We start from the raw sequence: 15,349 nt of genomic DNA on the forward strand, positions 1-15,349 counted from the left end.
GTGAGCCAGGAAACAGACTCTCACCAGACACTGAAACTGCTGGTACCTTGATCTTGGACTTCCCAGTTTCCAGAACTGTGAGAAACACATTTCTGTTGTTTACAAGTCACCCAGTAAATAGTATTCTGTTAGAGCAGCCTATACAGACTAAGACAGGGGCAAAAACTGGTTGGAGGCGGGGGCAATGGGTGTGGAAAAAATCATTCTTTTTATGTATAAAGCACAGATATACATACAGTACATAAACAGGTATCTAGTTTACCAATAGCTTTAAAATTTCATGAAACAGGGTGATGAATGGGAAAAATACATAAAAAGGCTCCCGTGTGTGTGTGTGTGTGTGTGTGTGTGTGTGTGTGTGTGAGTGTGTGAGAGAGAGAGAGATCATTTAAAAGGTTGAGAAACATTGGTGAAAAGGTACAGCATGAGAGTGGGTTCAGGTGGGATGTTAATATCATTTCTTCCTGTTTTGAATGTTTATATATACTGTTTTCAAGAGAACAACAAAGCTACCTAAAAAAATAATAATAATGTAGCAGACACACTTAGGGGGGCCCTGAAAGGATGTTCATAATACACCTCAAATTTAAAAAGCAGGTTACAAAACAGCATGTACATTGTGTTACTACATTTAAGCGGTAAAAAACATGGAAGGGAGAGAAAAATCTAGAGTATAAGTAGAATGTTAACAAATGTTATCTCTGGGTTAGAAGATTATGGATGACTTCTATTTCCTTATTTTCCTTCTCTGTATTATTTTTCTATAACGAATGTACACCATTTTAAGATAAAAGAAAAAGGGCAGGAAACATAAGTTTTTAAAAGTCTGAATAAATACGGTTTAATAACCCTATTATATACCACCAACATTAGCATGTTCCAAGAATGGAACCTATTAACACAAAGACTATCAGGCCAGGATGGTGTGACTAAAGAATTGAACAGGGCTTGTTGGTTTTCACTCGCTTCTTCTGATAGAGATTTAATTCTGCATCTTCTAAAAAAGTAAAAACCAAAACAAGCCTGATAGGAAGATCACCAACGTACCAGATTATCTGCCGAAGACAAGGACTGCCTGTCATCTGCTATCCCATTGGTCTGTGAGTTTTCGTCAGCTGCTGGGGGCGTGGCATGTTCCTGGCGCTCCAGTTCACCCAGGACCCTCTCAGGCTCTGTCAGACCATGCTTTTGTGCTGCTTCTTAAAATACAATGCAAAAGTCATTACCAAGTTAGTACTTACCCTAAAAGGTGGCCTCACACCAAGAAGAAGTTATTCACATAACCTTCCAGCTACTGCTTTCTCCCTTTCCCTGAGCCACTGCCCTGCTCTGGCTATATGTGTCTATTACCCACAGCCCCACTCCCAGGTGGCTTCCTTCACATTGTGGCCCAGGTCAGTGGTGCCTCCAGAATTGTCCAATACAGCAGTCCTGCCCACCCCTACCTACTTCCAAAGAAGATTAGAACCAGCTAAACATAAAAAGCACAGATTTTCTTTTTTAAAAAGGCTACTAATACAGGGGTTAGAGAACAAGAGTTACATAAATGAAAAGAGTTTGATAGTTATGATAGAAAACCTCAGTCACAGGAAAAAAAAAATGTAGACCTGAGCTTCCTGGAAGCCATGTGGAAAAGGAAAAGACAAAGAATTAAATAGATTCCATCATTTAATGAAAGAAAGCATATCTGATGATTAGCAGAACAGCTGAACTCTATGAAGAATTTACCATGTGGATCATATATTTAAGGGACACCGAACAACTTAATAAGCATAATTGTCCATAATGGTTTTTGAAGCATATATTCATTCAACAAATATTTATCAGGTGTCTATTATGTGCCAAGCTCTGTGCTAGGGGCTGGGGGATATAGCAGTGAACAAGACAGATAAGTGTTCATTACGTGAGGACTTCTTGCATTGGCCCCAGAAAAAAAAAATCTAAAGGTATGAAATAAAATTATTTTATTTTAAAGACATTTCTATAAAAAGTTAAACAAGTAATGAAATCTATGAATATAGTTTGGTGGTACCCTAAATTAATAAAAGGATAGGGCTTAGAGCAGTGGGTCAAACTTCTTTGATCATGATCCTCACTAAGAAATACATTTTAACAGCCATGACCCAGTATACACGTGTGCACAAAAATAAATCACTGAAACATGTTTCATGAAACAATGCTTAACATTACTGTATGAGTCACATTCAGCTTGCATCTATTTTCATTTTATTCTCTTCCATTTAGAAAACGCTGACTGCAACCCACTAATTTATTGAGTTCTCAATCCATTAATGGTTTATTGGCACTGGAGCTGAGTATTCAGCACATAACCACTGACCCGAGATTTGGGGTAAAAACAAAGGAAAAATCATCTGATAGTCATTCTGAGCTATACAAGGTTAATTCCACTGAAACTACACCAAAAACTGAGGGAGTTAAGAATGAAGTCTAACAAAATGAACGAAGCCTCCCTGTGCATCTGATACCTGCTGACGTGGGGACAGTCCCCTGGATACATCAATGGCTAGCCAGGAAAATTCACCACCTCAGGGCTCCCCGCCAGCTTCTGGAAAAACCTGGCTGTATACAGGAGTGGCCCTCTGCATCTCCATGTGGAGCACCCAACTCTTAACATTGTCGGACTGTGCTTCTTGAACCCAACCCGAGTGAGAACACCAATCACTAACGACAAGTAATTTCTGAATTCCATATGAATGTTGAGCAGACAGGGGCAGACTCAGCTTCCATGAGTTTACTGGGGGTGGGCACTAAAATACCTGGCTGGGGACGTCTATGAAGGAACGAGTAGGAGGAAAGGCTGGGGTCTTGGTTCTTACCTTTAACTGCAGACGTGACCACATCTTCTAAGATCTCCTTCACCACTTCCTGAGCTCCATCTTCCGTCCCTACACATACACCAAATACACAAACGCAAACACATACGTGTGGGCATTTCCAGGGAAAACTAAGGAAGGTGGAGAAGGAGATTAAGAGTCACAGTCGGAAGGCAAGGGTACAAATAAGCTCTCTCCAAAGCCAAATCTGACTGTGTCCCAGGAAATCTGGAAACTCATAGGCAGCATCTGCTATGACTCGGTTTTCCCTCTGTGGAACACTAAGACCTCGCTGTCTTATACATTCTTCCTTCCTGAGTCACAGCTGCTGGCCCAGGGCCCTCTCTACCACCCCGGCTTAGAGGCAGGAGCTGGACTGTATCCAGCTATGGTTCCTGGAAGAACAGAAGAAGGAGCTTCATCTTGTCCCTTCACCTTGTGTACCACAGAGCCCTGGTAAATGACATGCCTTCTGCTGCTTCGTTTTCCCACACTGTAAACCCAGAACTTAGCATGAGATTTCTAATGTGACAGTTGAGGATTTACTAAATTTTAAATTGAATTATTCTATAAAATGTTAACTGTTTAAGTGGAAGAGGTTTGGTACCAGTTGTTTTTGTAGAAAACTAGTTCTGGGAGAACTAGTAAACAGCACTTGACTAGACCTTTGGAAGTAAATATTACTGATTTATAAAACATCACTGACCAAAAGGCCATCATGTTAAATAAACAAAACCAAAATAACCCTTTAAATTCTTCCTTAACGAGGATTTTCAATCAGGCCACTATTTTTATGAGTTCTGGGCTTGGTCCACGAGATCCTGCAGAAGCAGCACCAAGTATTTTCATTTCCATTGAGCACTTAACTCATGTGAAAGAAAAATGCTGCCCCACATATCATATCAGTAAACAAAGGATGTTGAAGCCAACAGCCACCCCTTACGGTAAGCCCTGGGGGAACTCAGGATGGAGACAAATGACACCACGCCCTCAGCCACTGCAGCCACCTCCAAAGGGTGCACCTGAGGGGACTCAGGATGGGAAAGCACAGGACACTGGCCCCAGATAGTTAAGGTGCACATCAAAGGAATGACTTCAATGCGCCCAGGCTCTTGCATCTTCCCATACACAGAAAAGTACTCAATTCATTAACTTGAGACATCTGGTTTTCTTTAATTAACCGTAATATTTTGAAGTTCCGACTACCTGGTCTTTGTTGCAAAAACTCCTCTACCCGCTGGCTCCTCCCTAACCTCTTCGGGGCAGGCCCGCAGAGAGGCTGTGTCCTGGCTTAAGTCCTCAGGTTTGTCCGCCAATAAAACATAATTCTCAACTTTTATTCTCAACTGTGCATTTTTTTTTCAGTTGGTACTCACCATAACTATTTATTTATTCTCCACCCCCCAGCTTTACTGAGGGCTAACTGACAAATAAAACCATCATAATTATTTAAATGGGTAAGTAAATTTATGTGGAAAATACTGATGTTATATGCTCTTCTTAGAGGACAAAAAAGAACTTGGCTGGAAGTTAGAAAAGTCCACAGCCACAGGCAAAATCTTCTAAACCTGTTTTTTCATCTAAATAAGATGATTTAGTCTGGATCAGTGTTACTCACACTTCAGTCATTCTCACACAACCTTCACAATTTTTGCCATTTTCGTGCACCACTTATAGTATTATATTTATTACATACATATTTACATACATATTTAACAGTGCTCTTTAACTCACCTTAAATAGTAACTAATACTCACAAAAACACAGGCTTCATACGCTAATCATACTTTCTGAATGCGTGTTAAAATAAATGTACAACTATTAAAATAAAAACCATTCACCTATGAGCCGTCTAAGATCTCATCTACACCATGATTTGGAAAACAAGTGGCTAGATATTTCCAAGTTCCTTTCTAGTTCCAACATTCTCTTATGCTATGATTTAATAGAATTATGATGACAGTTTCTAATCTGTTAGTCCCTTGTACACATTCAACACCCAAGAAATATCAGCCTGATGCACACATTTCATCAGAGGAGCTGCAGGCTTGATGAGTTAAATCAGAGTCTGGGAAGTGGTGGCTGCCGGGTACATCTGGTCTGCAGATACGCACTGTTTAGCCTACACCCTGCTTCCCCCCGCCCCCAAACTTTAGTGAGCTATAAGTGACAAGAATTATATCTATCTAAGGTGTATGACTTGATGATTTGATATATGCATACATTGAGAAATAAACACTACAAACAAGCCAATTAACATATTCATCACCTCACATAGTTACCTTATTTTTTTCCTTTTTTTTTTTTTCTGTTGAAAACACTTAAGATCTACACTCAGCAAATTTCAAGTGTATAGCACAGTACTGTTAACTCTGGTCACACAGGTGTACATTAGATCTCCAGAACTTATCTATCTTGCATAACTGAAACTTCATACCCCCGACAAACATCTCCCCATTTCTCCAGCCACCTTTCTACACTATCTCTATGAATCTGACTACTCTAGGTACACCTCATATAAATGGAATCATGCAGTATTTGTCTTTTTTGTGACTGGCTTCTTTCACTTAGCATAATGCCCTCCAGGTCCATCCATGTTGTTACAACTGGCAGGATATCCTTTTTTAAGGCTGAATAATATTTCACTGTATGTATATAACCACATCTCTTTTTCCATTCATCTGTTGATGGGCACTTACGCTGTTTCCATATCTTGGTTATCATGAATAATGCTGCAATGAACATGGGAGTGTAGATTATCTCTTCAAGATCCTGATTTCATTTCCTGATTTCATTTCATTTCTACATACTCAGAAACAGAATTGCTGGATCATAAAGTATTTCTATTTCTAATTTTTTGAGGAACCTCCATAGTGTTCTTTTTTTCCTCCACACTGTTTTTTGTAACAGCTGTACCAACTTACATTCCCACCAACAGGGTACAAGGGTTCCCTTTTCTCTACATCCCCTCCAACTCTTTCTGATGAAAGTCATTCTAACAGACATGAGGTGGTATCTCATCGTACTTTTGATTTCTATTTTCCTGGTTATTAGTGAAGTTGAGCACCTTCTTAAATGTCTCCTGACCATTTGTATGTCTTCTTCTGAGAAATGTCTATTCAGGTCCTTTACTCATTTTTCAATGGGGTTATTTGTGGTTTTTTACTCTTGTATGAGTTTCTTAGATATTTTGGATGTTAACCCCTTATCAGATATATAGTTTGCAAATATTTTCTCCCAGTCCACAGGTTGCATTTTCACTCTGTTGATTGTTTCCTTTGCTGTGCCTAGGCACGGCTTTCTAAAACTTCTGAATTAGCTGTGAACATTTAACGACTGGGAGACATGTCATAAAAATCCAGATCTCGCTTCTATTTAAAAAAAAAAAAAAAAAAAGAATATCTGGTACCACTGGCCCCAACCGGCTAGAACCAGGAGTGGCTGTCCCCTTCAGCCAGGGCATGAACTCTGCAGATGTCCTTCTGCCTCATCCCATGCCACTCCCAACTGTCTATCCTCCACTGAGGTCAAGCACAGAGTGTAGGAAAGGGACACATGCTTAGCAGCATGTCTCTGACAAGAGTGGTAAAAATGGGAGACTGACGGGGTAGGGTGTTTTAAGAACCTCAGAGAGAAAATGTTCCTCAACACGGTGATTAAGAGTGAGGGCTCTGGGGCTTCCCTGGTGGTGCAGTGGTTGAGAGTCCGCCTGCCAATGCAGGGGACACGGGTTCGTGCCCCGGTCTGGGAAGATCCCACATGCCATGGAGCGGCTGGGCCCGTGAGCCATGGCCGCTGAGCCTGCGCATCCAGAGCCTGTGCTCCGCAACTGGAGAGGCCACAACAGTGAGAGGCCCGCGTACTGCAAAAAAAAAAAGAGTGAGGGCTCTGGAGCCAGTATGCCTGGTTCAGATCCCGCTCTACCACTTCCCGATGTGGGAACTTAAGTTAAGTAACTGCCCCGAGCCTTGGTTTCCTCAGCAGTGAACAAGGATGATTACAACAGCACCTACCTCACAGGGTTTGTGAGAACTGGATAAGATAAAACACGTAAAGCGTTTAAGATGGTGCCTGAAAAGAAGAGCGCTCAAACGTTCCTTTTTCTTGGGCCTGTGTGTTTTATATGTAGAGCGTAATTGCATTAAGACATTCACGATGCCCTGGTGATAGAAGCTTTCTCGTTTCTGCCATCTGCCTGGCCCTGGAGACTAAGTCCATATTGAAATTTCCCAACCAGCCATGTTGAAAGCACTCTCAGTTAGCTAAAGCCTTCACTATCTTTCACTCCTACAGAGAAAAGTAAAATTTCCATTTCAACGTGGATCTCCCCTTTCCTTCACTGCCGTTTTTCCATTTAAACAGCATCAGGATCACCATTTTTTTTTTGAGGGATAAGAGTGTTTAACCTATCTTCCTTGACAGGCTGGATCCGTACCAGCACCCATTCAAAATTAAAACAGTCTCAGGCTAGGAAGGGGTGGGGAGTCAGGAAGTCCAGACTCCCGCGGAAGGTTCCTGCAGAGGGAGCTGTTGCTGAGGAATCCCACTAGAGGCCCAGCAGCAGCAGGACTCCACACAGGAACCCTGGGCCGCTTCCCCTGCTGACATGACCGCCTGCAGGACTCAGAAGAGGCTTTCCTGGACGGTGTAATGACCACCAAGAAGGCTGCTGTGTTTAAGTTTCAAGCCTGCTGTGAAAATGTGGGACAACCAAATCAAATCAAATCCTTGCAAAGTTCAGAGTACACTTAAAAAACACTGGTTTGCGGGGAAGTCCAGAGGCCACCACCTGGCTGTTACTGATTAGGTAACAGACCCTACCTGTTTCACAGACTCTGTCCCCAGGTAAAGTAAGATGGACACCTTGACTAGGTTCAGACTGGAGAAACCCTTGCTGCCATCCCCTCCCTAGCCAGCTAGACAACAACCCCTGAGGCAGGCACTGCCAGTTACTTAACTCAGATCCTTCTTCCTCAGAGAGCTCTATTTCTGTTTCGGAAGGGGCTGTGCCTACGTTTCCTGGCCTTCCTAGTAGAAAGGGTGGCCATGTGACCCAGTTTTAGCCAATGAGGGGCAAGCCTAAGTAACGGGGATGGCACAGGCTTCCAGGAAGGCTCCTTAGAAGGGGCGTGACTCGGCTAGGAGTCCTTTAGTCCATAAAAAAGAAGGAAATCTTGCCATTCGTGACAACATGGATGGACCTAGAGCATATTATGCTAAGTGAAATAAGTCAGAAAAAGACAAATCCTCTATGTTTTCACTTATATGTGGAATATAAAAAACAAATGGACAAATATAACAAAACAGAAATAGACTCACAGATACAGAGAACAGACTGGTGGCTGCTAGAGAGGAGGGGGGTGGGGTATGGGGCAAAATAGGTGAAGGAGATTAAGAGGTACAAACTACCACTTATAAGATAAATAAGTCACAGGGATGTAATGCACAGCACAGGATACACAGTCAATAATATTGTGATAACTGTGTACAGTTTGTCACCTCTAAAAATATCAAATCACTATCGTGTACACCTGAAACTAATATCAGGTGGTAAGTCAGTTATACTTCAATTAAAAAAATAAAAATGTATCAGTTAGTCAAAGATCCTTACTCTCATGGTACTTACATCCTAGCTAGGATAATAAATAACTAAATTATACTTTCTGCTACATGCTAGGGAAAAAGTAGAGTGGGAGAAGGGAGACGTGGAGTTAGAAGGGGCAAGTGTGTACATGTGGTGACAATGAAATATGACATACACCTGTTTCCTAGAAACGAGGCTTTGGTGATGTCCAGCATCTAAGCATTTGGTAACATGTAAGAAAACTAAAGGGAAAAACCAAGGCATAAAGCTGTTTGCTGTCACATTTTGGCCACACACCAATACGGTTCCTCAAATGTATGAAATACATCGGACAACTTATTGTCCCAAAATAAATGTCCATTACACAGCTAATAAAAATGCTATAAACCAATGAGCTGCCAAGCCTCCCTGTAAAGCTGGCTGTGTCAAAACCAAGTCAGAAAGAAGGGGGACCTGTGGGTACATTTTGTTGTTTTGATCAAGTGTTAGCCTGAGAACTTTTGTTTGTTTGTTTGTTTAAAGCTATTTTAGTGTTTTTTTTGGGCCAGGCAGCACCGTGTAGCATGCGGGATCTTAGTTCCCCGACCAGGGATTGAACCCACGCCCCCTGTAGTGGAAGCATGGAGTCATAACCACTGGACTGCCAGGGAATTCCCCAGACCCTTTTTTCTTCTGGTCGACAAAAATAATAAAATTCCTAAAGCAGAGGATCTGGTATCGTTAACGTGGAAAACAGACTCACGTTATCCTACTGCACTGTTCCCATTATCTTCACATCTGATTACCATTTGAAATATTTGTAATTTTTTTCTCTAAACTAACTCATTTTTTAAGCTGAAACTTATATGAAAGATAATAACAACAAACACTTATAAAGCCCTAAGCGCCAGACACTGTTCTCATTAATTCTCACAAACCTATAAGTACCAGTTGTATTCTCATTTTAAAGATGAGGAAACTGAGGCTCAGAGAGGTTAAAGATTTTGCTCAAGGTCACAGAGCTACTAAGTGGTCAGTCATGATCTGAACCCAGGCTGTCTGATCAGAACCTCCACACTGGCTGAGGGAGGATACGTTTTCTCTATTTTGTAGTACCTAAGAGTTGGGTTGTTTTTCCCTTAAAGAATGGGTTGCAAGATGAAAAAAGTGAGCTAAGAAATCTGTGAACACACTGGTAACTCTGTACCTACAACAGCTACATATTAGCTGTACACATGTAAAAATGCTAAAGTCTAATGCTGGGAGTTAAAGAGTCAGAATCTTAAAAATAAACTTAAAAGAAAAGGGGAAGTGACTGCTCGTGGGTACAGGGCTGGGTGTGATAAAAATGCTCTAAAACTGATTGTGGTGATTGTTGCAAACTCTGTGACCATACTAAAAAGAACTGAACTGTACATTTTAAATGGGTGAACTTATGGAATGTGAACTGTACTTCAATCAAGCTGTTTTTCAAAAAATTGACAAGAATAGCTGGGCCATCGGAGGGGTGTCAATGGACAAATGGGGTGAGGTCCCAAGGGAAGGCTGTTGGCCATGCCCTAAAATTCACATAAGCTAGCATGTCACAGACTCAAAAATCTCATTTTGCGAATTTACAGAGAGCCATCTGATCCACTTCTTGGTCAGGCCGATAAGACTGACAAACTGTCGATTTATCAACTCGGGATGAAAAACTGCTGAGGGGAAAAAGATGCTCTGGTCTGTCGGTGAATTGTTACCCACACAAATTTTACTAGGAGGCACATTATCTCAAGAAGGCCCAGGAACGGTTCCCAATAAAGCAGGACAACGTATGTGAAGCACCCAGGTAGCAAGCACCACTCCTGGCACAGTGACTGCCTAGCCAGGGGTGGCTACGTGACGGCCATTCCACAGGATGGAACCCGCAGGAGAGCTGGATGTATCCTCTGTCACAGAGGCACTGGAGCCTGGGGGCCTCGGCAGCCTGGACTCTACCCTGGGGCGCAGTGTCCCCCAGGCCGGCACCTCCACCATCTGCCTCGCAGGCTGCCCCTCCTCCCAGGCCTCCCAGGCTCCTCAACCAGTTCTCCTGAAGGACTTGTTCTTTCTTTAGAGCCACATCTGGAGAACTGGAAGCCAGTCACTCTTTGTAAGGGTGACGGTGCACCTCCATTCTGACCTACCATTGGCAGGTTTGCGGTCTGATTTCTATAGGCAATCTGATGCCCATGCTCTTGGGAGAAGCCTCACAGGGTATGTCATACTGGCAACAAAATCCACAGCAATATACTAAGTGTAAAGCATACTTTGTTAGAACAGAATTTTAAGCTCAAAAAATGTATTTACTGAATATGTGTGCTGGGCACCAGACCAGGTGTTGGGAATATAGTGTGAACAGGGTGGCCAAGGTCTTAGACCGGGTGCAAGTGAACACAAACTCTTCAGTGATTTGGGGTAGTAATAAGTGCTATGAGGGGGACTTCCTTGGTGGGGCAGTGGTTGAGAATCCGCCTGCCAATACAGAGGACACGGGTTCGAGCCCTGGTCCAGGAAGATTCCACATGCTGTGGAGCAACTAAGCCCGTGTGCCACAACTACTGAGCCTGTGCTCTAGAGCCCACGAGCCACAAATACTGAAGCCTGCGCACCTAGAGCCTGTGCTCTGCAACAAGAGAAGCCACGACAATGAGAAGCCCATGCACCACAATGAAGAGTAGCCCTCCCTGCATACAGCAACGAAGACCCAATGCAGTACAGCAAAGGAAACCATAAACAAGATGAAAAGACAACCCTCAGAATGGGAGAAAATATTTGCAAATGAAGCAACTGACAAAGGATTAATCTCCAAAATTTACAAGCAGCTCATGCAGCTCAATATCAAAAACACAAACAACCCAATCCAAAAATGGGCAGAAGACCTAAATAGACATTTCTCCAAAGAAGATATACAGATTGCCAACAAACACATGAAAGAATGCTCAACATCATTAATCATTACAGAAATGCAAATCAAAATTACAATGAGATATCATCTCACACCAGTCAGAATGGCCATCATCAAAAAATCTACAAACAGGGCCTCCCTGGTGGCGCAGTGGTTGAGAGTCCGCCTGCCGATGCAGGGGATACGGGTTCGTGCCCCGGTCTGGGAGGATCCCATATGCCGCGGAGCGGCTGGGCCCGTGAGCCATGGCCGCTGGGCCTGCGCATCCGGAGCCTGTGCTCCGCAACGGGAGAGGCCACAGCAGTGAGAGGCCCGCATACCGCAAAAAGAAAAAAAAAAAAAAAAATCTACAAACAATAAATGCTGGAGAGGGTGTGGAGAAAAGGGAACCCTCTTGCACTGTTGGTGGGAATGTAAATTGATAACAGCCACTATGGAGAACAGTATGGAGGTTCCTTAAAAAACTACAAATAGAACTACCATACGACCCAGCAATCCCACTACTGGGCATATACCCTGAGAAAACCATTAATTCAAAAAGAGTCATGTACCAAAATGTTCACTGCAGCTCTATTTACAATAGCCAGGACATGGAAGCAACCGAAGTGTCCATCAACAGATGAATGGATAAAGATGTGGCACATATATACAATGGAATATTACTCAGCCATAAAAAGAAACAAAATTGAGTTATTTGTAGTGAGGTGGATGGACCTAGTCTGTCATGCAGAGTGAAGTTAAGTCAGAAAGAGAAAAACAAATACCGTATGCTAACACATATATATGGAATCTAAAAAAAAAAAAAAAAAAGGTCATGAAGAACCTAGGGGCAAGACGGGAATAAAGACACAGACCTACTAGAGAATGGACTTGAGGATATGGGGAGGGGGAAGGGTAAGCTGGGACAAAGTAAGAGAGTGGCATGGACATATATACACTACCAAATGTAAAACAGATAGCTAGTGGGAAGCAGCCGCATAGCACAGGAAGATCAGCTTGGTGCTTTGTGACCATCTAGAGGGGTGGGATAGGGAGGGTGGGAGGGAGGGAGACGCAAGAGGGAAGAGATATGGGGACATATGTACATGTTTAACGGATTCACTTTGTTATAAAGTGCTTTGTGACCATCTAGAGGGGTGGGATAGGGAGGGTGGGAGGGAGGGAGACGCAAGAGGGAAGAGATATGGGGACATATGTACATGTATAACAGATTCACTTTGTTATAAAGCGGAAACTGGCACACCATTGTAAAGCAATTATTCTCCAATAAAGATGTTTAAAAAAAAGACCCAATGAAGCCAATAAATAAATAAAATTATATATATTTTAAAAATCTGCCGCTAGACTAAAAGCAAAATAAAGCAACCTTACAAAGGATGAAAAAAAAATGCTACGAGGAAAATAAAAGAGGATGATGGGACGCTTCAGAGAGAGGGATCAGTTAGAACTGAGAGACCTGAAGATAAAGTGGGGGGACAAGGAAGGGACAGTAAGTGCATAGGCACCAAGAGCAAGCACCACACTTTCAAGAACCAGAACCACTATCGCAAACGAGGGGAAAGGAAGTAAAAGAAGGGTATAGGGAGGTGGGCGGGGCCAGGTCACACAGGGCCTTGGAAGCTGTGGGGATGGGGCAGGCCTAGACTTCACTCTGAATGGGACAGAATGGGAAATTATCAGAGGGGTTTAAGCAGAGGCGGGTGGTGATCTAATTCATGCTTTTAAGAGATCACTTTGGCTGCCCTGTGGAAAACGGGCTGTAGTGGAAGGACGTTCTTACAGCTCAGAGAGACTTGCTTTTACATCTGCACAGCTATGCTTACTACAGTCTGTTTCAATATTAATACTGATTGATTGACCACAGTCTGATAAAGGTTACAGTAAAAACCTGCCTGGTCCTTGCCCTGAGAGTTAATAAGGCAAAGACGATGACACATACAGAGGTTGGGCCAGGACTTCCTGAACACCTTCCAAGACACAGGACAGTGGGACTGAGTAGCCTGCAACAGTGTTCACACGAGACACACATGTAGTTCTTTGTGGCAACTTTTTCTTTGATCCTTGCCTTGGGTAAACTGATACAGAAAAACATTCCAGCAACAACACTTGGTCTGTTCCTACCTGTGCCAAGCACTGGTAAATTACAGATGAACAAAAACTGCTCAAGTATGGTCTCTCTGGTAGTGAACATACCACCAACAGACGTCATTACCAATAATGGGGCAAAAGAAGATATGAGACCAATTATAAAGGCAGGTCAGACATATATACGCTACTATGTATAAAACAGATAACTAATGAGAACCTACTGCATAGCACAGGGGAGAAAAAAAACACAATCTGTTTGTAGACATATAATAAGTTAACCTTAAAAATGCGTTCCAATATACAGTAGGTGCAGAAAAATACTGTTTGATTCCACTTATACGAAATACCTAGAATAGTCAAATTCATAGTCAGAAAGTACACTGCTGGATGCCAGGGGCCAGGGGGTGTGGAGGGGGAATGGGGAGTCAGTGTTTAATGGGGACAGAGTTTTAGTTCAGGAAGGTGAAAACTTCAGGAGACGGATGATGGTGAGAGTGGCACAACGATGTGAAACGTACTTAGTGTCACTGAATTGTACAGTTAAATATGGTTGAAACAGTATGTTTTATATTATGTGACTTCTACCACAATAAAAAAACATTAAAAAAAAAAAAAAAGGCGGGTCAGATACTTCACTGTAGAGCTGTCAGCTAGAGCGAAGAATTATTTGGCAGAATCACTTGGGAAGAAGGTACATTCTTGAAAAATATATGAACTTAGGATCTGGTTTGTACAAATTGCCCAGAGAGAGATGCAAACATTCAGAAATATATGACAACCCAGTCCAAAATTTCATGCCTAATGTTTTACTTACTTTAAGACTATCACCAGGTGTGGAATATCTCTTTCAATTAAAAAAGCAAACACAACCAAATAGTGTACTTGGTCTCAGAAAAAGAAAACAAAGCTATCTGTTTATCTGTTTCTCTATGAATCCACCCACCCACCCACCTTCTGGCTCCCTTCACAGATGTCCATAAATAGCAACTAACTGTCCGGCAGTGGGCAAAGCACGGAGATCCTGTGGATACGTGACAGAGGAGGTCCTTGTCTTCCTCTGGGAGATAAAACAGACACTGAACGATCAACTACCCAAACGATTAACTCCTGGGAGACAAATGCTCCAAAGTGAACCCACGGCATTGAAGTTGACATCAAGTAGCAGTGGCTAGATATCAATACATTCCAGGAACTATCCAAAGAAAACTGCACAACTGACAACGTGATCTGAGACACCATGCCTCACTGGCTGTGTTTCCTAAGAGAAAAGCGAAAGGGAAGTCAAGGGGGAGGCCCAGAAATAGAAGAGCTGCTATCAGAGGTTTCCTGCGATGACACCAGACAACCTTTTCACCTGCCCCTCGGATACAGGATGGGCAGGGAAACGCATGGGCCGTACCTGATAGCGAAGGGTCTCTCTCTCTGGGAACATCTCCATTCTCTGTGCTCACTTTTCCAGAACCACTCCTGCCATGTTCACCATTGGTTAAATCGGTCTTCTCAGGAGTTGTTGGTTTGCTGTGTGCCTGGCTCTGCTTCAAACGATTGAACTTTGGGGACACTGCTGCAGCTTGGATCACAGGGGACTGGGGTTTCGAATGGATTGGTTTTTCCAATTCTCTGGCCTCCTGCAACTGAAAGGCAATGAAAAAGGGATTCAATCTAAATGGATCCAGCGTGTTGATAAGGAATAGAAAATACGCCAGCCTGTTGCATAAAAAATTTCCAAACAGAAGGATAGAATTTAAAAAAGGAAATAAATTCCTGCAGCAATCTCAAAGCAAATTCTGAATGCAAATTTCAAAACCCATGCTAGATTCTCTCTCTGCTTTTTAAAGCAAGGATAAAAACAGAGTGCAGAGAACTCAGAGGAGGAAGGGATTGATTTTAAAATGCTATGAATCTTCACCAAGCACCGAGGCCACACATGAAACAGTT

At 42.6% G+C, this 15,349-nt stretch overlaps 1 protein-coding gene across 1 annotated transcript in view; it reads right to left on the bottom strand.

The window, feature by feature from the left end:
- Positions 1-15,349, bottom strand: part of ARFGEF2 (ADP ribosylation factor guanine nucleotide exchange factor 2) — a 101,536-nt gene that overhangs the window by 61,755 nt on the left and 24,432 nt on the right. The window contains exons 6-8 of the mRNA XM_060079383.1: positions 14,811-15,045; positions 2,838-2,906; positions 1,048-1,199 (exon numbers count right to left, since the gene is read on the bottom strand). Coding sequence (XP_059935366.1) covers positions 1,048-1,199; positions 2,838-2,906; positions 14,811-15,045 — 456 coding nt within the window. The remainder of the gene's footprint in view (positions 1-1,047; positions 1,200-2,837; positions 2,907-14,810; positions 15,046-15,349) is intronic.

The sequence above is a fragment of the Mesoplodon densirostris genome, chromosome 16 (genome assembly GCF_025265405.1).
Source record: "Mesoplodon densirostris isolate mMesDen1 chromosome 16, mMesDen1 primary haplotype, whole genome shotgun sequence".
Lineage (NCBI taxonomy): Eukaryota > Metazoa > Chordata > Mammalia > Artiodactyla > Ziphiidae > Mesoplodon > Mesoplodon densirostris.